The sequence below is a fragment of the Mytilus edulis genome, chromosome 10 (genome assembly GCF_963676685.1).
Source record: "Mytilus edulis chromosome 10, xbMytEdul2.2, whole genome shotgun sequence".
NCBI lineage: Eukaryota > Metazoa > Mollusca > Bivalvia > Mytilida > Mytilidae > Mytilus > Mytilus edulis.
In genome coordinates this window covers 26,823,329-26,851,283 of record NC_092353.1, presented here as the reverse complement: position 1 = coordinate 26,851,283, position 27,955 = coordinate 26,823,329, and the positions used below count along the sequence as shown (strand labels likewise).

Genomic DNA, 27,955 nt, shown 5'->3' with positions numbered 1-27,955 from the left:
TTCCAATACTACCATTGCGTTGTATGAATGCTAGGACATGCATATTAATGAATTGCACTTAAGACAATTTGGTGTATTCGGCTGATATAGGTTGAAATGATCTATACATACTTTGTATCTTGTTTGTTGAACACCGTGTTTTGATGTCCAGTAGTTGTTTTTTTTTTTTTATGTCTGTGTGTATTGTTGGGTTTCATTCAGAATAACGAATTCCAAACAAATCAATTTTCGTTTGTCAATATTTACATGCTTTACTATTTAGGTTTGCCATCAGCTTAATATACTATGGAATTTCCATGAATACTGGTGATCTTGGAGGTAATGTATATGCTAACTATGCAGTCTCCACAACAGCCGAAACTGTTGCAGTGCTATTGTGTTTTTACGCTGACAAATTACCGAGAAAGAAAATTTACTGTACAGCTATGATATTGGGTAGTACTGCATGTCTCAGTACAATTTTTACATCTATGTACGCAAGTGGAGGTAAATATCTTAGTTTTTAAATGGGGTAGTTTCGTGATATTCCATTACTTAGTATTTGCGCATGCATAGATATTATATATGTTATAAATCAATTCTACGTTCAACTTAGTCACTATTTGTACCCAGCAAAAAAATGTATTTCAATTTGATAACTTTTGAAAAGGTATCATATTTTATCTAGAAGATATTATTAATTTTTTTTTTAGATTAATTATATAAAAAGTCTGTAATACGATGTACTTATCAGGATGAAACACCAGTAGCTGTATCTTTTGTAAATATGCAATATAGATTTTTCAGATTACATATTCATTTCTTTAAAATGAACAAATATTTTTTTTTCTAGAAGATATTATTATTTTTTTTAGATTAATTATATAAAAAGTCTGAAATACGATGAAACACCAGTAGCTGTATCTTTAGTAAATATGCAATAGATTTTTCAGATTACATATTCATTTCTTTAAAATGAACAAATACTTTTACAGCACTACATTGGGTAACTATCGGACTAGCCATGATTGGAAAGTTAGGAGTTACAACTGCTTTTTTTCTTATTTATCTCATCACATCAGAATGTTTTCCAACAGTGATACGCGCCTCTATGTTCGGACTATGTAGTTCTGGTGCTAGAATTGGATCAATGTCTTCTTCTTACATTGGGAAATTGGTTTGTACTTTTTATAAGCATTTTTTTTTATCATTTATAAACATTTACTGTTTTAGAGGTTTACTATTTTGATATTACACCAAGACAATCGGGAAATAAATCAGTGACGTATTACTGATTTAAGACTAGTGCTGAAATTGATATATTTCATTCAAATTCAAATTTCTATTCTTCTGTTTTTTAATTATAAAATGAAAAACCTTTAAAACAGTAAAACCACAACCAATTCACCGATTTTGATTCCACTCCATTTTTGTGTTGTAATAATGTTGAAAAAAATAACAAAAATAACAAAAATACAGAACTCAAAGTTACAAATTCAAAACGTAAAGTCCCGTATCAAAGGTGTGCACCAAACAGTTTTTGTTAGCTAATAAAGACGATATTTGTTTGCCGATATTCTCGTCAATCAATATGGAAGAAACGAATCAAAGTAACATGGGAAACCCCAGAGGAGAACCGGGTGCACCGAGGAAGTAGTGTGGTACTCCTACATGTATGCAAGCAACACCAGTCATGTGAATTCAAACTCAGTCAAAATATCACAATCGTTAATAGGGAACGTTAAGTAAAATTACAGACGACTATACTGATATCAAAAGAGTGTAAGACCGCGAATACATGTCGCTATTGAGTTGTGACACCATCACAACCAATCCAAGAGTTTTACCGTGTTAGTATACCACGGCCGACACTCGGCTAACCGAGAGATTGGTCGGTTAATCTATATTGAGCATGCGGCTATATCGGCGGTTGGTCTGTTAATAGGGTTGGCTAAAGTCTGTTAATCAGGTGTTATCGAGAAAATCATTGAAAGTTTAGCATGTTTCATTGTATAACTTTCTAAATATATTTTCATTATAAAAAGTATTCATGTCTAACAAAACAATTCAATGTACTGAATTCAGTGGTGTAATTATTATTTTCTAGCTTCGATGTACGATCTATAAAATTAAAAGGCGGGTTACTCATCAATAAATTTATACACATTTTACACACATAAAATGTACACAAAATGACAAATTGGTTAAATTTACTTGCATTCAATATTTTGAACATCGAAAAAAGAAAGGCATTATGTTTGTTAACCATATTGATATCATTGTGTGAAAAATTTACACGAAAATCTGTATTTTGGTGACATAAATCAATCTTTATTTAAAACCTGGTCTGTTAATGGGTCGGATGTATAAAACCCGGTCTGTTAATTGGTCTGTTAAGAGTTATGAATGGCAATAAAAGTATAATTTTATTGCTATATGGGGTGCTATCGGATCAAATGAGTAGGCTCAAGACGAGCGGCTAAAATATACGAAAACAGCACATGAACAATGAAACATAACATATACGGAAACAGCACATAAAATTGAAAATTGATAAAAATGATTTCAAAAAGTGTAATATTAAAGTTATATTAATGTCATCCAAGAATGATCGCATATATCATGTTGATTCTGTTTAATTGTCATGCATGACACAAATTTGTCATCTACATTGGTAACCAGTTTATAAATCAGAGATAAACGTCGTAAAGTAACTAAACATCAGTAAGTAAAATATATTGGGATGACAAAATATGAAAACTAAACAGCACATGAAATTGAAAATTGATAAAAATGATTTCAAAAAGTGTAATATTAAAGTTATATTAATGTCATCCAAGAATGATCGCATATATCATGTTGATTCTGTTTAATTGTCATGAATGACACAAATTTGTCATCTACATTGGTAACCAGTATATAAATCAGAGATAAACGTCGTAATGTAACTAAACATCAGTTAGTAAAATATATTGGGATGACAAAATATGAAAACTAAAGAAACAATAATGAGTAAGATAAATAAAATGTAGAAAAAATGACATAACAATTTAAAGAATACAAAAATAAACAATACACCGAATCCGGACCCTCATGGTATACACGAGAATCTGGATGGAAACGTAGAATATAAAATAATATATAAGGAAAGTAGATAGTGATACATTGCTAAAAACGAGAGAAAAATAATACTTGTTTCAGAATACACACATGAAACACCGATGGCTGTTGAAACAGTAACGGATTGCGATGTACTTATATTGGTGACAAATTCTAGAAGTTTACATGTGGACAACTATGGTGGCAGGTTAATGCCATTTTGCGCTTTAGCGTTTTCGCCTTACATATTCTATATGGCGAAAACGCGAAATTGCAAAGTTTCGCGATTTCGCCTTTTCGCCCTATAGACTATACGAAAGGCAAAATCGCGAAAACGCGAAATGGACTTCACCGGCCACCATAGACAACTGTAGTTCTCCTCTGCACTTATGTAGAAAGGAACTAAACGGAGTAAAATGAATTGAAACTTAAAATAACCAAATGTAGCTGCATTCGCTCCTTTCCGTTTTTTTCTTTAGAGTGATCTGTAAACAACATATGATTAAGTAATAGAAGAAAAGAACCAATTTGATGATGCTGACGAATTAGGATTTAACGTCCAGTGACATATATCATGTTCATATGTGAACGAGAACACGTTATATGTACCCTGTGTCGTATTAGAACGACACTTTCAGTCGGATTTGAGCACGTGCTACTTCAAACAGACACAAAAAGTAAGGCTGATTGAAAACGTCAATAAAAAATTCATGCATATTCCAGAGCCCAATCCATATCACGCTATATTGAAGTGACACACCCTTCAATAAAATGCAAAGAAAGTCAAAATAAAAATGCTCTTTCTAGGATACTGTGGCACCGTATTGTCATTTTTGTTTACTCAGGAACATCTCATTCTTAAATTTTTCAAGGGGAAAATATAGAGGTAGCAAAATTATTGTCGTGGTTACATAACTCTTAACTGACACACTTTCAATTGTCCAACCCATTAACAGACTTTATTCCCATAATTTTCACTAAAATGTGGTATTATTCACGTTATTTTACAATTATGAAATATTTACTAATGTCAATTTATTTTTTAGAACCACAGTACTATTTTTTGTCCTTTAAATGATATATAAATTTGTTTGTTTCGACTTTTATTAAAAAAATTGCTATGCGTATAAGCATAAATACTACATACTTGCGCGACGCCTTTTAGTCTTACTGAAAACTGCGCAGACTAAGAAATGTTTTTACAAGAACAAAATGTTCTCTGATAGATATCATTTTGTCAGACACTTTTCTTTTTTTGATTTGGTTCTTATAACATGACAAAAATCTGTATATTTAATAGAGTTTAACATTAAATTAAGCGTTTTACTCTTAACAGACGTATAACCAACCCGATTAACAGACCAATCGCCCATATAGCCGCATACTCAATATAGATTAACCGACCAATCTCTCCGTTAGCCGAGTGTCGGCCGTGTATACACCTGTTTATGAAGTTTTCATACTGTGAACATGCACGAGCGTAATGTTTACATTAACTGAGATATGTAAACACCATACGCAGGAGAAGAGGGTATGTGACTGCTAGGAAATGGACAATTGGAATGTAAAAATTATAACATTTGTTAACGATTCTAAAGTCGTCCATTTATATCAATATTGAGAAAATAGGTTTATTGAGTGACATACAATCAACAATATATCTGAAGGTGACAATTTGAAATAAACAGCGTTCTAATCTGTTGGTTTTATGCCAATGGCGAGTTGCTTATATCCCAGTGAACGAAATATACACACGTTTTAAACTAGCTCAGAGAATATCTTACAGTATCGTTTGCGAATAATGCGTATGCCGGTATGTTCAGTAATATGTAGAACTCTCTTTTAAAAAGTGAAGGTGTTGGTGCGTATAAAAATGTTTCCATCAGAAACTATTCTATTGTGTGGAAGTCGGTTAATTTATAAAATATTCTAAAAATGGAGATACCTGTTGTTGAGTTATATGCAACTAAATACCTTAGACATACTAAGGGTGGTTCGTTTTGATTTGATCATATTTGAAAAGATTGAAAAAAATAGTTTCCTGATAGAACACACCTTTGTTCATTGAATTGTTGTTCGATCGAAAATAAAAGACAAGCAATGATGGGTCCATGAATGCATGATACACAGGCACAATAAGTTTGTTTGCGAAGACATTGCCATACGATAAAGTTAGTATAAAAAATAAGATGTGGTATGATTGCCAATGAGACAACTCTCCACAACAAACCAAATGATACAGGAATTAACAACTATAGGTCACCATATGACCTTCAACAATGAATTAAGCCCATACCGCATTGTCAGCTATAAAAGGCCCCGCAATGACACAATTGAAAGGAGAAATTATTCATACCTAATCCGTTTGATAATAGATAATTTATGCTCGTTGTAGGGAGTACTGATAGATACAAAATTTGGAACTGCTCTACCTCTTATAATAGTTGGATCTGTCGGAACATTAGCTGGTATTTTGTCATTGTTATTACCAGAAACAAGAAATACTGAATTACCAGAGACATTCGAAGAAGCATTGCATATTGAAAGGTTGGTATGACATACTTTGAGATAATCAGCAGTCTTTGTCTGGTTTTCATAAACTTTGTATGTGTTTAGGTTGGTTTGCAATAATAATTATAAAACAAATTTGATGCAAACATTTTCACATATCGCGGTTCCGCTATGTAATAAATATTCACCTTTAATGGTAATAATAATAAAAGTTTTATACTTTGTTAAAACGATTCGGTAGACAAAATTGTCGGCTGTAGCATAACATATACCGGTATTTGGAGAAATGCATTAACATAGATATTTTTACTTAATGAACCTTCATCTTTAAAACAAAATGTGCCATACTGGAAAGAAAACTTGTAGATAACTGCGATACGATTTTCATATTTTAAACTGTGTTAATGAAAGGGTACAAGACACAACTGAAGCTTATTCAATTTACAAAATCAGTCAGTATAGCGTAAAGAAATATGCAATTATAAAGGGAATGATGAGTGGTGTTATGGTAATGAAGTATTGTCAATACAGAAAAAATACACGGTGTCATAAATATTTCTTGATGGTGTGATAGACAAATGTGTAAATGAAATATGTAAAGCATATGACTGAAGAGGGTCTATGGATCGGGAACACCTGTAGATGGATATGACTTATTTCAAGGTCCTATTTTGGTCTTATTGGTCTTCAAATGTAATGTTTCGCTTCATAAATATCATTGCCTTTCAGGTAAATTTTAGAAAACGCTTTGGACGAATTTGTAATGTATAGCTTTCATTTTCCATGATAAGCGTAGTACTCGTTCATCATTTGTTAAATTGGTAGATGTTAGTTTTGTATATTGTATAGTTCAATTAAAATTAAAGGTGGTTGATAAGGATTGACGAATGACGATGAATACTATAGATGATCGTGGGCTGCATATATAGCTAACACTAAGACGCACTACGATACTTTTGATAACTCAAAGGCCTAGTATAGAACTCCAATTCGTTATTTCTTTGTCAACATCTTAAGAAAATGAAACATTTAGAGGTGTAAACATAGTAAGTCTTTTTTCAACCATGATGTTATTTTCAATTATTTATTTCAGCAATACGGAAGACCAGTCACCAGACTCTTCTGAATCTAACATAGAAATGTTATCAGTTAAGGATGAAAAGTGCAGGCAAAATAAGATGTCATAATAATAATAAAAAGTGTTTATAACATTAATAGATACGTATCATTGTTTACAATGATCGGTACTTTCACAATTAATGGCTTTACCGAGCAGTGCTTACACTTTCCCTTAAATACTGGAAGTTTTCTCATAGGTTGTCAAGTCTTGCCTTAGGGAGGGATAAATTGTTCTTTGTAAGAAATATCACTCTTATTCAAACTAAAAATTCTCTGGAACTGACACTATCCAGAAGCTTGATTTCTTGTTTGACAACATATTTCTTACTTTTGGAGGACGTGTTTTCCAACAAACAATTGGCATTCTCATTGGAACAAACTGTGCTTGTTTGCACTATATCGATCTAAGTCTGTTGAATAGCAGTATACTATTGTTGCCGTTATTAACATCTAGAAAATGACAATAAGGGTCGGTTGAAAACAAAACTTGACGATTAAAAGGGATGATTTCAGCTTCCCTATTGTGAACTTTCCATTTCTATAAAGCAATATTCAAGCAGTACCTGTATACGGAATATATATCTCCCAATTTATACGATATTCGGCGTATACAGGGCGTGTGTTTCCTATCAGGATTTTCGTGATAAAGTGTTGCTACTCACAATGATACTATTAAACCAAGAGTTCCAAGAGGTGAAGTTGATGTCACTTCTTTTTACTAACGCCATTTGGTTGAATGTTACGAAATATCTGTTTCAAATATGACGATGGATATATTCCAATTGTCTTAACTACAATCTTGTCACCTTCCCTCGAATGTGGACAGGTAGTTATCCAAATTGCTGTCATTTTACCGTTGAAGACCTGCGTTAGGATGCAAAAAATAGAGATCTTTCGTTAGAAGAAAACAAACATCTCTATTTTTTTAAAACCATTTTTATCCCCGTTGTTTTTAACAGGCATAGACCTATCTATCTTGGATGAAATTAATTGTAAATTCCAATGAACGTTTTTAAAAAATGCAAGAATTATTTGTTTTTGATGCAACCCCTTATCCTTTTTATAGTATTTTGGCATGCAAGCTGATATCTTCTTTTGTAAGAGGGAATTTAAAGGATTCTAATGAGTTCAAGGTCATGGTACTGTGATTAATTGGCATGCTCATAATAATTAGTGTAATTGGTTCAATCAGTTCTGGTTAAGCAGAAGAATTTTAAATGCATTATTGGTTTGTCATTTGTTGATGTGGTTCATAAGTGTTTCTCGTTTCTTGTTTTTTACATAGATTAGACCGTTGGTTTTCCCGTTTATATTGTTTTACACTAGTATTTTGGGGGCTCTTTCTAGCTTGCTGTTTGGTTCGGTGTGAACCAAGGCTATGTGTTTAAGTCCGTAATTTGACCTATTAGTATTGTTTATTTTTACAAATTGTGACTTAGATGGAGAGTTGTCTTATTGGCACTCATACCACATCTTCCCATATATTGAAGCAGCTTTGAGGCAAAAAGAAAAGGTATTTTGTTCACTCGGAACAATGCATGTGATTTTTAAGAGAATATTTTAATACATTAGGATCTACATGACTTTTAAGCTATAAAATCTTCTTGCTCCGGATGTTGTTTTAGTACAAAGCAAAACATATACTTTAATCCGAAATATGTATATATAGTTCCAAACTGGGTGTCAAGCAAATCTTTCTGGGGCATAGTTCCTCTAGTTAAACTGCATCTCAATATATATATGTATTTGAATGAAAATTCACATTGACAAAGCTTACTTGAAAAAGTAACAAAAGTAAACTTAGTCACAGTGAAACAAGAAAGTCAGGTATGGTACAATTAATCAAGTTATATGCACACGAGCATATGTTGCTTCTCAATTTTCTATGAACACTGTATCATCGCCACCGGAAATTGGGTACTAACGAAGCAAAGAGAAATGGAAAAAAAAGTAAACAAGGTAAAAATTCATTCAATTTTAAGCATTTCTACTGATTTGACGAAGGTATCGCTTAAGAAATGATTTTCTGGTATATAATTTTAGGCCGATAAGTACAAAATTATGACAAGATTTTGTGTTATACTCCAAAACTTGCCACTTAGTACCGGAAAATTTCGAGGTCAATCGGCCTCTGTCGCGCCATTGGAAAGATATTCAACTGTTTTTCTTTATTTTTCCAGACACGTTTTTAGATTATTATAATGTGAAATCATATTAAAATTTGTCATAAAGATGTTTTTAAAGTAAAAGGATCAAAACATTGTTTGTTTATTTTACGGCGAATTGCAAAATATTTTTTTTTGTCTGTACGGCATCTTTCAATATATTGTAATTTAAAGATGTTAGCGGGTAACTTTCTTTTGCAATTAGGACGTGTTTTGGAAAGCAATTGCTTTTGTACAGTTTGGTAAGTCTCTACATGTAAATAAAAACTTATTCAAAGATCTTATAACTTTATTTCATTCTCAGTATACTGTTCCTGCCGTCTTGTTCTTTTACACACCTGTAAAAAAACAATAATGATAAAATTATGTTTCATCTTAATAACCTTTACATAGTAGTCATTTATTACCTTCTACTTCCTATACTTTCATGTTCAATTATCTTATACCAAAATTCTTATCATTATCTCAGTTAAAAACAAAAGAGCACCAAACCGTTGATTTCTTTCTCTGTTTTACCTAAAAAAAAACATAGTTACATAATAATGATCAAACAGGAAAAAAATAAATTTAGTGTTATCTTCTCATAAGAAGACAACATACAAAACAATAAAAAAAAAAGCTGGAAAATACAGATTTATATAAATTAAAACTCCCAAGACTCATAAAACCGTATTGACTTTAATAACTGATCGAACTTGAAAATTAGTAAGTAGTAGTCTATATATTGTGCAGATTCATGATATTCAAATAAAAAAAGAAATAAAATATAATATGTACTGTTCTTATAAATTCATGATATAGGTAAGAGATGTTGACAGGTTTTCATCGCGGCAAAAGCCATCCAGTAAGTTATGTTTCCCATTAAACAAATACAAAAAACAGGTTGTTTTAATCTTCAATATGAAATGTTAAAAATGTCAAATAGTTTAATAAGAAGCAAATGATTGTTAAAACTAATAAAAGATAGGCATTTCAATAGAAACAGGCAATTATGTTATCGATGTTTTACTAACGAACAGTTCAGAAACTCTCACGAAAACTCGCATCAAACATACAGAATAAAAAATCGACGAACGGTAAACAAAGAACATTTTCCGAAATTAACCATACGCTGGTTATACCCGTGTATATATTATCTAAGCATCGATGACTAGCTTGCATATCATTTTTTACTCCTGTTATAATACATAACAAAGTTATATTTTAATGAAATTATGTTAAAATATACATTCAAATCAATCATTTTGCGTTTTCAAAAAGTAAACAAACGCAGTTTTTCCCATCATCCTTTATTCTACAATAATCAATGCGTACGGCAGTCAAAAATACTAACTGGATGCGCATTTTATATACACTGATAACTGGAAATATCGTGAAAACATTATCGTCAAGTTCATGACAATACAGAAGGTCCAGCCTCTGTAAAGTTCTCGTATATCAAAATATAACTTACTGTCTGTATAACGACTAATTGCAGGATATGCAGAAGACTATTAATTCCTTCATATGTGGAAGTACAGGAATCAAGACGGAGAAACACAAGATGGTCTCATACTTGTATTAAACAAAGTAAAACGAAACACATTATTAATATTCAAGGATGCCATTTAAAAAGTAAAATCACAAAAATACTGAACTTAGAGGAAGATCAATTGGGAAAGTCCATAATCACATGGCAAAATCAAATAACAAAACGCATCAAAAACGAATGGACAAAAATTGTCATATTCCTGACTTGGTACAGGCATTTTCAAATGTAGAAAATGGTGAATTAAACCTTGTTTTATAGCGCTAACCCTCTCACTTTAATGACAGTCTCATCAATTTCCGATATTTTTACATTGATGCGTTAAATAAACAGACACAATAAATATAATAGTCAAAATATGGGTACATCAGTCATCATCGTTTAACAATTTTAAAAGGAACAATTTAACAGAACACAAAAACATCTACTATCTACGAACACATTTATTGATTTGAGTGTCTGACATCAGAAAATTTTATACGTCACATAAATTTGTCGTTCAATGTGCGTACAAACAATTTTAAAATTTTCATGGGAATGTTAGCATACAGGGTTAAAAAATCAAAAGTATGTAAGAATAAATTTAAGAAATAGACCGAGATTTAAACTAGTCCAAAAGTTATATATAGAATTTATAAGAATCCAAAAATAGTTAATTCCACTACGCGATTGAATGATTTTGACGTTTGTGGTTCAACGTATATTGTAATTCATAATAGAAATATATCATAATGACATATAATAGAACAATATCATACTGACGGGATCTTTTAAAGTACAGAGTCACGTTATAAGAACAAAAGAAATACAAAAAGTCGCAAATACAAAACAAACCACAAAAAAATGAAAGCCAATACAAACACATTGACGAGATGTATAAGTACCGAGCCACGTGAAACGGATATCACATGAAACCATTAAACAGTAAAAGTAATATTAATAATAGAACAAAGACAAATGAAAGAACTATAAAACACGTTGTTAAAATACCAGTACTTTACTAATGTTCAAATCTTTTAAATCTATATAAAAAGAGAGGAATATAGGAAACAAATTAAAACTCTGGGAATGACATTAACGTCAAAAGGAACAATAGGGTGTATCGACTGGGAAGAGTATTCTTATTCGCAAGCATCACTAGTTATTCGATTTCACACGAAGTAAATGTGACTCGGGATTAAGATACAATCGCATGAGAAGACTGTACTTGTATCTAAAGATCTAAGACCACGAAAACATGTGGCTAGGGAGATGAGTTGAGACATCAGCATATTGTAACCAATTTGTAATCAATACTGGATCAAATACGTATAAGAACGATAAAAGTTAAACTTACATTTATCGGTTTCACAAATATACTTGTGTTGTTGTCTGCAGTCTGCGTTCCTCCAACCGAGTTCATTGCTATAGAAACCGACACATTTTGGACTATTATCTACAAAGAGTTGTATTCCATTTAATTTTGCCCTTATAATGTATTATTGAACCATTTTCCATTTTCTGTTTACTTCGAGACTGTGAAACTGTTCTGAACGGTGTTATCCTTCAAATATAATGACGCTACTAGTGTATTGCAAATTGGTGCTTCTACAACTGCATATTTATTGAGAAAAAACTTGTGTATTTCAAGGGCTCAAAATACCAGTATGCTTGGGATTTTCAAAAAATAGTCCGGTTGAATAACACAATGTTTATTCTCTATTATCTTTCTATGTAAAATGTGGCATTTATAATTTCTGATTGTTATTACGAATGATTAGATTTTCTTGCAAAGAATGAAATAAAAATTGTAAAGAGAAGTCAATCTTAAATCAACAGATAACGATGCAATTCAGCTGCATTATACATAAAGTTCGTGATGTTGCATATATCGGGAATTTTAAAATGCATTACTTCATATCTTTTACTTATATGTCAAATGGAAATGCTTTATTTCCTTCGAATTTCAGAATTGTACTGGTACTGAATAAGACACCCTGTACTTTAATTCATTGATGGCTTTTCAGTAGTCAGTGACCATACTATGAAACCTTGTTTGGCAATTACAAAATGCAAGTGTGAAGGAAACCTGCGATGGAATAAAAAGTTTCAATACGTAAAGGTAATATAGTATTAACCGATTTTGAAGCAAAATAATTAAAACAGTCATTAATTGTTCAATTGTTAATGAGTGCTATAACAAAGTGATATTAGCAATTGGGAACCCAAAAGAAAATAATTTTCAAATGCCAAATAAACATCACTCTATCATCCGAATTATAAAACACGTGCTCCATGATGCTTGTTTATCAAGGACACGGTATGGAAACTTCAGCACCATACCCGAGAGTTAATATGCAGGTATCAACGAATTGAACATGTTTGTTAAGATTATTCGTTATGGATTGATAATAAGTTATAAAAACACAGAAGAGTTCCATGAATATTATATATGCATATTTTGAACATCTTCTTTTTTTTTTATATTGCCTTTACAATTCCTTAACATTTCAATAACCTTAAACTTATTTCATATGACTTAATTTGTTTTCTACTTTTGTCCTGTGTTTGAAGGATGAGGTAACGAGAGGAAACTACGAAGCAAGTCAGAAAAAAACCCTGGCAATCATAATGATTAGATTCGAAGGCACCTGCCACGAGCAGTGTTCCAACTCACAATCTCAGTGTTTACAGTTACGAAAACTACTTGAACCACTTGTATATTTGGGAACCATGTACAAGTTGATGGGCAAGTATAACCAGTGAAATTGGATGTGTAAAATTAACTTGAATTAATGAAGTGCTCTTCCATTTGAAATAATTTTCTACAGGTACAGCCATAACGTATAAATTAGGCTGTGAGTTTTCTCAATTGAATCATTCATTTATTTCATGTCGCAGCCTATTACAACCGACTGTACGGTACGATTACCTTTGATTAATTATATCCACTTCATTTGAGCTTTCATGAATAGTTGTCTCATTGGCATCCATACCAGATTTATTTATTTGTATATTAATGTTAGAGTGTATTTCATTTAGACACACTGATACATCTAACAACATGTTTAATGCACATGCCACATAGTTTGCTTATTCAGAGTTAGTCTTCTTTGCTCGTGTTTTTGTAATTTTTTATGTATCTGGAATCAATCAGATAGACCCCATCACTAGTGCCCTAATGTTATTTTCTAAATATTGTATCTAGATTGAATTTTTCTTATTCATTTTTTTAAATATTTTTTTAAAAACTTTTATCAGTACTAGTCGACATGCTTTAACCCCGCCACATTTTTAAGTATGTGCCTGTCCCAAGTCAGGAGCCTGTAGTTCAGTGGTTGTCGTTTTTTTTATGTTTTACATATTTGTTTTTCGTTCATTTTTTTTATATAAATAAGGCCGTTAGTTTTCTCGTTTGAATTGTTTTACGTTGTCTTATCGGGGCCTTTTATAGCTGACTATGTGGTATGAGTTTTGCTCATTGTTGAAGGCCGTACGGTGACTTAAAGTTGTTAATGTCTGTGTCATTTTGGTCTCTTGTGGACAGTTGTCTCATTGGCAATCATACCACATCTTCTTTTTTATATTGTCTTTATTTTCGCTAGCCAATGGTTTATATCACACCCACTCCTTTATGGCCATGATTGTAAGTACAAGCCATTATACAATATAGTGAATCTGTAATTACGAATTGAATACTTCTTTTTGTAAATTCATTTGGGTGTAAAAGCGTTGACCGCAGTAATTTGAATGAAGCGCAGAAACGCACTTTATCAGTCTAAAAATGTGCGCACGGTCAACGCTTTTACAAACCTATAAAATTACAAAAAGAAGCATTCGATATTTATAATTTCATTTTCAGCTTAGATTATAAAAACATGTTTTTTTTACCTGTGTTCTTTATTGTAGGACCTCGTGTCATCATGAATGCCACATTTCATTGTGTAATGAGGGTTAATTTCAGAAGGACGCGAGTTTGCTTTTAGCCAATCAAAATAACGTATCACAATGAAACATACATGCGATGTAATTATTGATATATGAGGTATTGACATATCGACTGTGAAATCTATATTAGACCATAATGCATAATGAACCGACTATTCTTTTGCTGGCTTCGGTCTCGAACACATATTGTTTTTTCACCTTCAACCTTTGTTTAATAAAAAAAAAAAAAAAAAAAAATACCCCAAAAAACCACTTCATTATTATAACGGAAAAAGAAATTAAAAGAAAGTCGATGTTTTGTTCAATTTTTTTTTTATACTAGGACTATCTTTTCTGAGGGAGTTAATCAAGTAATAGTGTATATAGAAAGATTCACTTCTGTTTTCTATGCATATTTTGCATAGAACTTAATTCAAATATCTATTTAACATTTACTTTGAGTAATTATCATGACAGCGTCATACTAACCGACTCGATCATGCCTGCTTCTAGTTTGAAAGTTATAGAACAAATGGAGGAATAATGCAATATCAAGAAATAGATTTCTATACATAAAATGATAAAATAACAACATTTGTATATTATACAAGTCAACAAAAGTAACGATAAAACCAGCTCGAACTCCAGTTTATCATAAAATTTAACATATAAAATGAACTGGTAAATTAGCCAATAAAAACATTGATTAATAGAAACTAGCCAAATTGAAAAATGAGAAAACACCATGTTATTGAACACAGGGGTCAAATTTATTTTGCGGAAAATGATGGCAAAAGTCGGCACTTAATTTCGGAGATGAACATTAAGTATTCTCGTATCTGCAAAGGCATTCAAAATTTTAAGCAGGCTATGTTTAAATTAAAAGTTTTAAGTTATATTAGCGATTTTGGAATTTTGGGGTGAAAAAACGATTTTGGATATAACAAAAGAAATCGCGTATTTGCCTTTTATCAATAATTTTGTTATTTATGGTACAGTGCATCCAATTCCATTATAAAAAAAATATATGGAAAATACATTGATTTATATCGTTTCTTTTGTTGACTGGTATATATTGCACTTACTGGTCAAGACCGGCCATCCTTTTGTGAACTGAATGAAATCAGCATGGTTTTTTTCATGAGCCCAGATCCATTTATAGGGGTCTTCTGCATATAAACCTGTCCAGCGATAAGCATGTCCTAAAGATAAAATACCATTGTGTATATATTCACTTGCAATACACATCATGTTTTTAATTTAGGGCATAAACTATGCCACAAAATGTTATCCCTTTTATCTTTTATGGAATTTTTGACAGCCAGACGGGTTTGAGACTATTAAGTTTTATGATTTGGAGTGTATACGCGTTAGAAAAAAATGACATTATTGTAACATGTCCGGAATATAGAAGTGAGAATGAACCGGGAACACACATCTATTTTTTTCTGAGAAAGGGTTGAGATGTGATTATTGACTTAGTTGTGTACTGGGAACCCATATCGCGTTTCATTGATATTTTTCTGTATTTCAGTTTTTTGTTCACATCATCTTTTATGGGACGTATGACATTTGCGCCGATTTTTTTTAATTGTCATTCTTTCATTTTCGCCGATTTAATTTTTTCATTTGCGCCGATTTTTTATTTGCTCCTAATTGCATTTTCAGTTTAACACAGGTGAGTAAATACTAGTACATGTACTAAATCTTAAAGGTATATTGGTTAAATTTGATTATAAACGTTGTTCACTTATGTTTAAGTTAAGAAAATCCAGGCCGTTACGTATGTTAAAATGCGAACTCTAGAAATACCTACATCAGTATGTACAAAAGGGGGACGAAAGATACCAAAGGGACAGTCAAACTCATAAATCGAAAATAAACTGACAACGCCATGGCTAAAAATGAAAAAGACAAACAGACAAACAATGGTACACATGACACAGCATAGAAAACTAAAGAAAAGGCAACACGAACCCCACCAAAAACTAGGGGTGATCTCAGGTGCTCCGGAAGGGTAAGCAGATCCACATGTGGCACCCGTCGTGTTGCTCATTTTATAACAAATCCGTTAAATAGTCTAATTCGGTAGGTCACATATATGAAAGGGAAGGGGATTGTAGTTACGACGTAAGGAACATATAAACCAGAGAAAGAAAAGATGGATTTCGTTATTGACAATTACGACATATATAGAAGAGACAAAATCAAAAGAAAAGAATATATTAGATGTGTTTGCCTATAAATACTCGGCAAGAACAGATATATGATTTTGATGTATTCCGTATTTATGGATTTTAATGTTGTAAATAGATTTTTAATTCGTCATTTAAGTATAAACAGAGTATAAACAGAATGCTTTTATATTAGGTTTTTACTTCTCGATTTTAAAGTATGTGAGTATAGTGCGTTTCAATTGAAACATCCTGTTCGACATCCTACCTTCACCACCCCGCTGTGAGCAGAGAAAAAAGTCATATATACATGTTATGATTGATAATTCATATCATTTGTACAACTGGCTAACGGAAGAGGTCAATAATGATAAATGAAAAACAACATTCACCTGTAATTTACCTGTAAAAAAATCGGCCCAAATGAGAGAAAAAAAATCGGAGCAAATGAAATGCAGATCGGCGCAAATGCAAAATGGTATAAAGATAGTTTTTCATATTTTTATACAATACTAGTTGTCTTTTCTAATTTACTGGTGTGTTTTTTTTAACGTTTTTATAAGTTAATCCTAGATACATATGTTTTTATCTTTGCTTGAGATTTGTGAATGTGTAAAATAAGATTTTGGTTTCAAAGCACTCAGTATTTTAGTATTTGTTTGTAGGGTAGTTTTTTTTGTCGAATTAGACAGGACTTAAAGCAAAAATTGAGCATATTGACTTCCAATAAATTTCGAAAGAATTATCACTTGCTTTAGAAATGCATATATTGCTCAATTTGCAGTTCCAAATGTCGCACGTCATAATGTGTATTCTAAAAATTAATGACATAATATGAACAAGAACAAAAAATTATTGTAAATGGTTGTCGATACAAAGCCTCCCAATTAATTAAAAACTTCCCATACTTTCAGTCATTCGAAGAATCGCCCGACATTGGGCAAAGTTTAGTAAAAATAGTTTGGTCCAGTAAAGTGACATGCATAAGTGATCCATGGGGACTGGTCCTTTATGTCATTGAAATCTTCGTGACATGACAAACAGGAATACTAGTAAAAAAAGTTAAGGGGTGGAATCTTAACTCTTCGGAAGATCTTTGAACATATTAAAATTACAAGGGGAATGACCCCTACTGTATTACTGTGTATATCATTCAAACCAGAATATATACACATAAGGGGTTGGCATCTTCTCTTCATCACTTACAAGATATTAGAACATTCTCAATTGGCAGAGGGTGAGATAGACCCATGAGTGCTGACCCAACATATCATTCAAATCGTCGTAGCACGATGCATAAGAATAGACAGCATGCTTAAAACAATATATTTGGTTTAAAGGTGGGGAACTTGCCCGTTTTCAAGAGATTAGAACGTTCTCAAATGGCAGGGGTGGGGCGACTCCTGAGTACCATTTACTTAATTTGACGTGCTTTATCATGCCAAACTAGAATATATATGTTTTAGGAGTTGGGATCTTTTCCACTTACAAGATACTATAACTTTATCAAATGGCGGGGGTAGGATGATCCCCAGGGACTTATCTTTTATTTCATTTGATGTGCTTTCTTATGCAGAACATTTTTAATTATATTAATCTGATGAAAACAAAGTCAGAAGAATTGTTTTTAGCTAGCATTTACAATAAATACTGGAAATACCAAAGTAACAAGCCACCTACAAAAATTAAATTATAACCGTTTGACAGAAAACGCATGCAAATGCCTATTTTTACAAAAACTTTGAAAAGGAATGTATAACCATTATACTTAATACGTTTTGTTTGTCAGAAGTGAAAATCAATGTCAAGATCCATAATGTTATGGTAAGAGTATGGGTTTGCTTTTATATATATATATAGTACTATAGGCAAGAGGTTGGGTTTTTTTTTAAACTTTCAATCAATTATTTCTGATTAAGTTGGTAAGTAGTCACTTTCTTACATATAGAATAACTTTAAACTTTAATATAAAGTGAGGAGTACGAAAACTGATAAAAAGCTTCAGAGATTAATTGAATGGTATGGTGTTTTTTTTTGTGTCTACAAATCTGCAACAACAGTTAGTATTTTATTGTGTTTTTGAAACAGTTAATTACAAACCTTTCTTGTTGGCACGCCCGAATAGCCAACTATTTTCTTTGGCATTATCGATTTTCACTAAGTAGCCACCGATTTCCATGCATCTTTTCTGTAAGATAAAATGTCTTTCTATAAAATAGATTTATGCAGATTTGTTTAAACTTATATTTAGAATGGGGAACTTATGATTATTATGAATCCAAATTCATATACTAATACATGTAATTCTTTGCCGTAGAGTGATCGTTATCGTAAAAAATAACTTTTTGAATATTTGCATCATAAATAAAATCCTTATTGCCCCCTTCCAATGGATCAAGATTTTCCATAAATTTGCCCAGTGAAGGATAAATTTGAAAGAAATGTATTCTTAGAGAACTTAATACCTATACTTAATAAATTAAAAATATCAGCTGCTTGACACAATATGAAGCCTGTTTATTTTCGTTTGCTGTGCTTGACTTGCAGCTGATATTAAACAGAAACTAGACAAAGTGATGTCCCTCCCTCCACTCTGAAGTAACTGTATAATAATAAGTCAATGTGAGACCTTCTTTAAGATATTATTGTGTCTGGGAGACACAAATTATACCCCCACAGATGCAAAGTTTTATTTTAAAATAGATAAAGTTGAGCATGGGAGCACATAAGAATATGGTTCACTGAAGGACTACCTCTTATGCAAATCAATACTCCAAAAAGGCAAAGTTCAATTTTGTCCCAAAAGACCAAGTATTGATCAAAATCAAAACCCTGACCGCATGCACACCTTCAATATATGCACAAACAGCCAGCAAAGTGAAAACTTCCTAGGTTCAAACTGTAGGATGAGTTATCCCGAAATGCTATTCACCTCTTATGCAAGTATATACTCCTAATATGACAAAGTTCAACTATGTCCCAAAAGAGTAATGTGAATAAAAATAAAAACCATGAGCACATGCACATCCTCAATATGTGTACAAATAGCCAGCAAAGTGAAAACTTTATAGCATTCAAACTGTAGGAGAAGTTATCCGGAAACGCAATGCACCCCTTATGCATTTAAATACTCTTTAATGACTAAGTTAAACTAACTCTCACAAGAGCAAAAATTAATACAAATCAAAACCCTGACCACATGCACACCTTCATTATATGTACAAACAGACAGCAAAGTGAAAACTTCCTAGGATTCAAACTATATGAGAAGTAATGCGAAATAACTTTATTCCCATATGGGACGGACGGTCGGACGCAAAGACCGACGAACGGACGGACGGAAGGACGGATGGAAGGACGAGAGGAAGGACGGACGGACAGACAGGGGTAAAATAATATGCCCCTCTTTCAGTTGCGTGGGCACGAAAAACATCGATAATCGATTTATATCAAGTATAACTCAGCTGTACTGTACTGTGCCTCACGAAATCTATGGTGGAAAATCTATTCATATAACATATAATTAGTAATCAAAGGTACCAGGATTATAATGTAGTACGCCAGACGCGCGTTTCGTATACATAAGACTCATCAGTGACGCTCATATCAAAATAGTTATAAAGCCAAACAAGTACAAAGTTGAGGAGCATTGAGGATCCAAAATTTAAAAAAAAAGTTGTGCCAAATATGGCTTAGGTAATATATGCCTGGGATAAGAAAATCCTTAGTTTTTTCGAAATATTCAAAGTTTTGTAAACAGGAAATTTTTAACTCCGCATTCTAATTCAATTTTCAACGTTTTTATACTGATTTTTTTTTTCATTTTTTTTAATGCAAACATTGATATCGGGTGGCACATTAATGATAATAAAAAAAGGAATAACAAAAATGAAAATAACAAAATAAGTAAAAACGAAAACATCAGAAATAAATACAAATATAAAATAATGGCCCCCCCTAGATAATATTTTATAACTAGTGAATAATCCTCTGCGATATTAAATGTGAATTACAAGATTGGTGTTGGTTGGTATTTCACTTACACGGCTTGTGTTCAAATCAAATCGTTATGATTTATAACTATATGAAATAAGGAAATTTGGTTTGATTACAAATGAAGTATTATCCGCCATAGACAAAATAATGTAGATGTAAGCAAATTCAGGTCAATCTTCAACAATGAGCAAAACCCATGTAGCATAGAAGGCCTAAAATGACAAAACAAAACAATTAACGAAAATAGAAAATGTGAATTATAGCAACATGTGACAACAACTCAATTATAATTTACCTGACACTTATGTGTTTATGACGTTCTTATATCACAATGGCTAGACTTCGGATAAACACGATCTATACACAAAGCATTTATCTACTTTACACAACAGTAGCCCTTTTCACAAAAAATCTTAAGTGTAAAATTATTCTTACGATAAAAATATTTAGTTGAACTTTTAAGGAATATTTTAGACTTACGATAATTTTTACACTTAAGATTTTATGTAAAAAGGGCGACAGGTGCTCAACCTCCCCTAACCCGGGCAGTGATGTAACAGCACAACATAAGGCCAAACTATGAAAATCAGTTAAAAAAAGACGAGCGATACAAAGCACAAATATTATGGGAAATACTGAAGACACAAAGTACCCATCTGAAATTACTCACAATCACTAATCACTAGTTCTATGCCAATAACAAAAGCATGATATCTTTTGATGCAAAAATATAAGTCTGACATGATACAGAACTGTAAATAACTTACAAACACCAATAACCAATAATACTTGACCAATCTTTATCCTTTTTTTTTTACACGGAATTCTTATTTCATATAGAGCCTAAATATCTGTTTGGAGTATAATTGCCAATGTTAGAACTTCCACACAAGCGATTTAAATCATTTCTTTCTACTTATCACTGCAGCCCGAAGAACTCAATATTTGAACAAAATTTTACCCAATGTCGGTAAAGTATAACAATATGTTTTTGTGACCAATATTAACTGAATACTTTTGAACCTACACACTCAAGTACTAACATTCTACAGTTTAGAATGCACATGATGAATTTTAGATTAACATAAAGGTCGTAATGTTTACTTCAACGACATTGGACGTAATGTAATTTTAAGACACATACGCAAGGTGTTCTTTTTTTCCTGCATGGCCAAAATCATAAAACACAAGTGAAAACTATGGCACGCCGTTATTATATTTATTCAATTTCGAGATATCTTATTTAGTTAAATAAGATATCTTATAAAATAATTGAGATATCTTAATAACAAAATGAGATATCTTATATATTGATTGAGATATCTGATTTATTAAATAAGATATCTTATATATTAAATAAGATATCTAATTAAAATGTTTATAAAGATATCTTATTAAATATATAAGATATCTCTATTAATTTATAAGATATCTTATTAACTATATAAGATATCTTTTATATAGTTTATAATAGAGATATCTTATTTACTTAATAAGATATCTCCATAAGTTTATAAGATATCTCTATTAGTTTATAAGATATCTCTATTAATTAATAAGATATCTCTATTAGTTTATAAGATATCTCTATTAATTAATAAGATATCTCTATTAGTTTATAAGATATCTCTATTAATTAATAAGATATCTTATAAAGTATGTATTTAAAAGATATCTTTATAAAGAAGTAAGATACCTTATATACTTTATAAGATATCTTATTAATTAATAGAGGTATCTTATTATCTTATAAACTAATAGAAATATCTTATAAACTTTTAGATATATCTTATTAACTTATAGAGATATCTTATTAACTTATAGAGATATCTTATAAACTAATAGAGATATTTTATAAACTTTCAGAGATATCTTATTAACTTATAGAGATATCTTATTTAATTGGTTATAAAGATATCTTATTTAATATATTAGACATCTCCATAAGTTAATAAGATATCTCTATTAGTTTATAAGATATCTCTATTAACTAATAAGATATCTTATAAAGTATGTATTTAAAAGATATCTTTATAAAGAAGTAAGATATCTTATATACTTTATAAGATATCTTATCAATTAATAGAGATATCTTATTAACTTATAGAGATATCTTATAAACTAATAGAGATATCTTATAAACTAATAGAGATATCTTATTTACTTTCAAATTAAATAAGATACTTAATAAGATATCTTGTTAAATAAATAAGATATCTTCAAATTTGAATAAATATAAAAACGGCGTGCCATAGAAAACATACGTGGACGCCAATGATACATTAATGTCCATCAACATACTCGAAGCAACATCCTAACATAATATTTGTTATACAAACCTTGGCTCCTGGCCACGTTAACTTATCTTTGGAGAAAATATAACAGTGTCCATTATGTTTTTGTTCCGCTGACCATTTTCGTTCTGAAATGTAAATATTTTGATAAATGATTTACATGTAATAAGTTAACTTAATATTAAATTGAATGTATTAAGTTGTAAGGCTTAATTTTTAAAAAATGTATAAATAAACCACCCCAACGACGTCACGATTATTATTATTACAAAAGCAAAATAGTCCATAAAATATTTCATCTTAGCATAATTGTATAGCATCTCATTTCGTTTGTTGATACTAATTGTATTTTACGGAGTTTATTGGTAAATTCGTCATTTTAATCATTAAGGTATCATATAAAAGTTTATTAGTTCTTTACTAAGTTTTGAATCAGGTTTCATACATAAAATATGACGAGAACATTTTGATCTTGTTCATCTTAAGGTATGTTTGCTCTCTTTTTTCTCCGCTATTTTAGCCTTTCTTGAATCGGAACATAAGTATCGTCCTTCAGAGAGAGAAATATCCACATCTTAATAGGGTTCCTGATTTTTTCTGTACACTCACCTCATGCAGTCCAAAAACTTTTTGAAAATAAAATCCTAAATAGTGGGGTCATTAACTCATAATTATATTACATTTTTACTCATTCTTGCATAGAAAATCAAGACTTTCAAATTCATTTCATAAAAACAATTCCAATATCTACACTTTTAAATTTTGATATTTAAAAAAAAACAGTTTTATTTTATAATATTCCCTTTTACTTAAAATGGATTCCGCGCATGCATCCTGACTTCTGTGTTAAACTGATAAACACAGTTTTTAAACTTACCGTAGAACATTTTATTCACTTCTTTAAACTGTTTCTCTAGTTGTTCGATAGAGCGTCTCATTGTTACGATTGGTTCTTTAGTAGAGTATGATCCGTAGCATTTACCAAGGAACTTTTCGATATTCTGTAATGGTTCTCTTGCGGCTTCATACTCTTTAAGTGCCGCAAGGGAAATGCACGACGAAGACGCCAGCACATACGAAACACACACAAGGATGAGCACACTTATGAAGCTGATCATTTTTTTATTATTTTAAAGAATCTGCAAAGTAATGTTTTTGTCATTTAATAACTTGTTTGTAATTTATCATTGTTATAAATGAATACATCACTGTTTAAAAGGATAGAGAATAACGTCATTGTGACCAAGCATCTACAAACAAATGCAATGACAAGAAATCCATTAATAGTGAAACTGTCTTACTTCCTAATCTAGAAGTTACCACTGCTGTATTGACATGAATTATCATTGATATGGTCATTATATAAAGATTAACTGTTTACAAAAAAACCTTAAACACATTAAACGAATTGTAAACAACTCTCATATTCCTGAATTGGTACATATTTCCTCGTGTAGAAAAAAGTGGATTCAACCTGGCATTCATAGCTAACTAAACTTACCAGTTTTATGACAGTCGCATATAATTACATTGCAATGGCAAAATTTTGTGAGCTTAACAACAGACATCATAGGTAAACACGTCAAAAAAATGGGTTACAGCAGTCAACTGTGTATTAGAATCGTAATCTCTATAAATCAAATAACTATTCAAACAAGAAAAACAAAATGGCATATAGACGCTCTAAAGACAGAATACATAAGTAAATATTAAAGATAAGACGTCAAAAAAGACAATAGCACAACACAATTGCGGGATTGTATAAATACCGAGTCAGGCCAAAAGTTTATTGCAAAAAATGGAATTAAATAAAGGCAACAGTAGTATACCGCTGTTCGACACTCATAAATCGATAGACAAAAACAAATCCGGATTACAAATTAAAACTGAGGGAAACGCATTAAATATAAGAGGATAACAACGACACAACATTCAAATATAACACACACAGAAACGAACTAAGAATACGACAAAATCCGATGAGAAAAACAAATATAACAGCAATACTAAATTCATAGATATGGGATAGAAAAGTACCGTGACACGTCTTATAGTAATGTGAATGCACACTCAAATATAAGAGGAAACAAACGACACAACAGAAACACAACGTTAAAATGTAACACACAGAGAAACGAACTATAATATAACAATGACCATATTCCTGACTTGGTACAGGACATTTTTTAAAGATTAAAATAAAGTTAAGGTTGAAAGTACATAAAGACAATTAAAACACTATAACACGTAGTTAAGATAATAAACAACGTCACTATCTAGAATCTATACTAAATACCATCATGTGTAATTTGTCAAGTTGATACGGAATATTTATCAACACGGTCTTGGTATCTCTCAATGAACGAGACGTTTTTTGTAAGAACCTTAGTTTATCAACATTTTGCTCAGACACTGGTGACGTTTCATTAAGTCTGAGTAGCAGCTGCAAGCTAATGAATCCAAATGAGTGTGGTGAGTCGGAATTTTGGGTCCTCGTTCTTTATTTGTCGTTTTAAATGTGTTTATAAGACTGCGACTGATGAGGTCTTTTTTAAAGATGAAAGCGTGATTGATGTACACCATTTTGATCGGAAAATGAAAAAAAGAATTGAAAAAACACCATGTCTCGTTTGCATTTTAATTATCATATCCGTTTTCTTTTCTTATAAAGGCTTGTATACATATTAGACTTGGGGAAACTAAGTGAGATATAGTAAATGATGCTATTAAAGGTAAATTTAACCAATGATAATGACATCGGATTAGTTTCAATGACAGAAGAAGTGAAATGCAATTCTTATAGGAGTATAATTAGTTATCAAAGGTACCAGTATTATAATTCAGTACGCCAGACGCGCGTTTCGTCTACACAAGACTAATCAGTGACGCTCATATTTATATATTAACATATATTTATAAAGCCAAACAAGTAAAAAGTTGAAGAGCATTGAGGATTCAAAATTCTAAAAGGTTGTGCCAAATACGGCTAGGTAATCTATGCCTGGGATAAGAAAATCCTTAGTTTTTCGAAAATATTCAAAGTTTTGTAAACAGGAAATTTATAAAAATGACCACATTATTGATATTCATGTCAACACCGAAGTGTTGACTACTGGGCTGGTGATACTCTCGGGGACGAAACGTCCACCAGCAGTGGCATCGACCCGATGGTGTAAATAGTTATAAATGGTACCAGGATTATAATTTAGTACACCAGACGCGTGTTTCGTCTACACAAGATTCATCAGTGACGCTCATATCAAAATATTTACAAAGCCAAACAAGTAAAAAGTATGTTTCATTTTCCACATTAACAGTAACAGCTTCTGTTGTCTTCACAATATAATATCCGAAATATACTAAAATGAAATGAATCAACTGTAGAGTCGTCTTACAGTTTTTACGAATTAACAGTAGGTTTTAAATTTAGAAGTCTGTATTGATAGATCGTAATAAGATTCAGAAACTATATTTAAGAACTGTGTTTGATATTGTTGGTCAAGTTTTGTTAAAACTAATTTAGTTGTTATATTTTTTAATATCTTTGCAACACAAATACTTTTTCTTGATTTTTTATTTTTTTATTTTAAGGCAACAACTTAATTTAAACTATTTCCAGTCAAATGAATTATTTAACATGCTTCTATTGGTCAAATATTGTGATTGAAGGGCATTGAATTCTATAAAGGGAATAAGGTTCTGGCATTTTTTAAAGATTTGTATTGTTTTTCATTTTTTATAGTTACAGTTTCCTTCTCTCTATCAACATGTTGAATATAATAGCAAAAACGTTAAACTAATAAAAAAAATCATTTCAAGACAATTTCTCCTATGATGAGTCAAAAGTAAAATATCAAAAATACCGAACCCAAAGGAAAATTCAAAACAGAAAATCCTCCAACATATTATACGAATGAATAACAACTGTCATTTTCCTTACTTAATACAAGTATCCTCTGATGTGGAAAACGGTGTACCGAACGTAGTCCCTTAGCTAGAAAAACCACTCACTTGTATGACAGTCATTTAAAATAACATTATATTGGCAACAATATGTGAACAAAACAAACAAACATAATAGGTTAACATGTCAAATATAGGGGTACAGGAGTCAACGTGCATTTTTTTTTCATTATGCTTTTAACTATTTCTGGTACTAAGGGAATTCCTTTACTTTGGCCATTTGTTTTTCGCAGTTATTCTTTTAAATACTAAATGTGAAATTTGTTGCTGCAATTTTAATCTTCGTCAAATAATTTATATTCTTTCCGCCATATATTATGTGTTTTGCACAAAGTTTTGTACTTGTATGTAATCTTTGTCAATTTTATTTTTTAGAACTACTATAGTTATTCGTCTTAACGTTGGCTACGATTGAGCACACTTTGAACAAATAAATGGATACATGTTGCATCATCTATCAAAAATTAGTCGTATGTTGTTTGATAAACGGGAGATCAAAGTGATGATATTAACATAATATTTCACAAGGAAACTATAAGTAAGAACTGCTGAGGTATTTAAAAATCCGAATGATGAGTCTTTTTAATCCTTCTATTAAGAAATAAAATTAAGTATGAAAAAATAGGATGAAAATCAACATTCATATGAACATTAATCTACAAGAACATTTTCATATTGTCTCTCCGTAGGTTTTGATTCTTCAAAATCCAAAGAACTGAGTATTTTTCTTTAAACGTTTTTTTTTTATTGGTTTTGTGTGCATCAAATGCTAACATTAAAAAAAGTGTTATTGAAAAGTAATTCAAAATAAATTCTTTGTTAGAGTTACTTACGTTTGGTACAGTTAACGTTGTGTATCGTCTTTGGTTGAAAAGTGGCGTGCACGATTAATATTGTAATTTGATATTAACAGCTGTATCATTAAAATGAAATTTGACTTTATCAGATCGATAATACCAAAAATACTGCAATACTGTTTTCATAGCTTCTGCAGAAGGAATCATATTTTTGAATCTCCGTCCAAAATAGAAAAAAATTCTGTTCCTACAACTTTGAAAAACTGTAAGGATACCACAAAGTGTACGTGGTATATCTTAGTCATTATGTGTTTATGTATTTCTCTGTCCTGAGTGTTCTTTCGCTTTTTTGTACTGTATTCCTGTCGCGTAATTTTTGCAGGTTTTTTTAACATTGACATTTAACCGGAAAATTGGGCTAGAC

At 31.2% G+C, this 27,955-nt stretch overlaps 2 protein-coding genes across 4 annotated transcripts in view; one reads left to right on the top strand and one right to left on the bottom strand.

Annotated features, from left to right (window-relative positions):
- LOC139490741 (organic cation transporter protein-like) overlaps positions 1–6,804 on the top strand; it is a 28,502-nt gene extending 21,698 nt beyond the window's left edge. For both annotated transcript variants that reach the window (XM_071277710.1, XM_071277709.1), the window contains exons 7-10: positions 263–486; positions 975–1,156; positions 5,474–5,625; positions 6,683–6,804. In XM_071277710.1, coding sequence (XP_071133811.1) covers positions 263–486; positions 975–1,156; positions 5,474–5,625; positions 6,683–6,776 — 652 coding nt within the window. In that variant the 3' untranslated portion in view covers positions 6,777–6,804. The remainder of the gene's footprint in view (positions 1–262; positions 487–974; positions 1,157–5,473; positions 5,626–6,682) is intronic.
- Positions 6,805–9,141: 2,337 nt separating this feature from the next.
- On the bottom strand, positions 9,142–27,613 carry LOC139490742 (perlucin-like protein). Of its 2 annotated transcripts, none has more exons than XM_071277711.1 (7): positions 27,568–27,613; positions 23,649–23,910; positions 22,817–22,899; positions 18,582–18,669; positions 15,393–15,509; positions 11,738–11,836; positions 9,142–9,211 (listed from the first exon to the last, which is right to left on the bottom strand). In XM_071277711.1, exons 2-7 carry the CDS (start codon positions 23,887–23,889, stop codon positions 9,204–9,206), a joined length of 636 nt encoding a protein of 211 aa, XP_071133812.1. In that variant the 5' UTR covers positions 23,890–23,910; positions 27,568–27,613; the 3' UTR covers positions 9,142–9,203. The 2 variants fall into 2 exon arrangements, with proteins under 2 accessions (XP_071133812.1, XP_071133813.1); XM_071277712.1 differs by having other exon boundaries at positions 15,393–15,488.
- Positions 27,614–27,955: the final 342 nt, after the last annotated feature.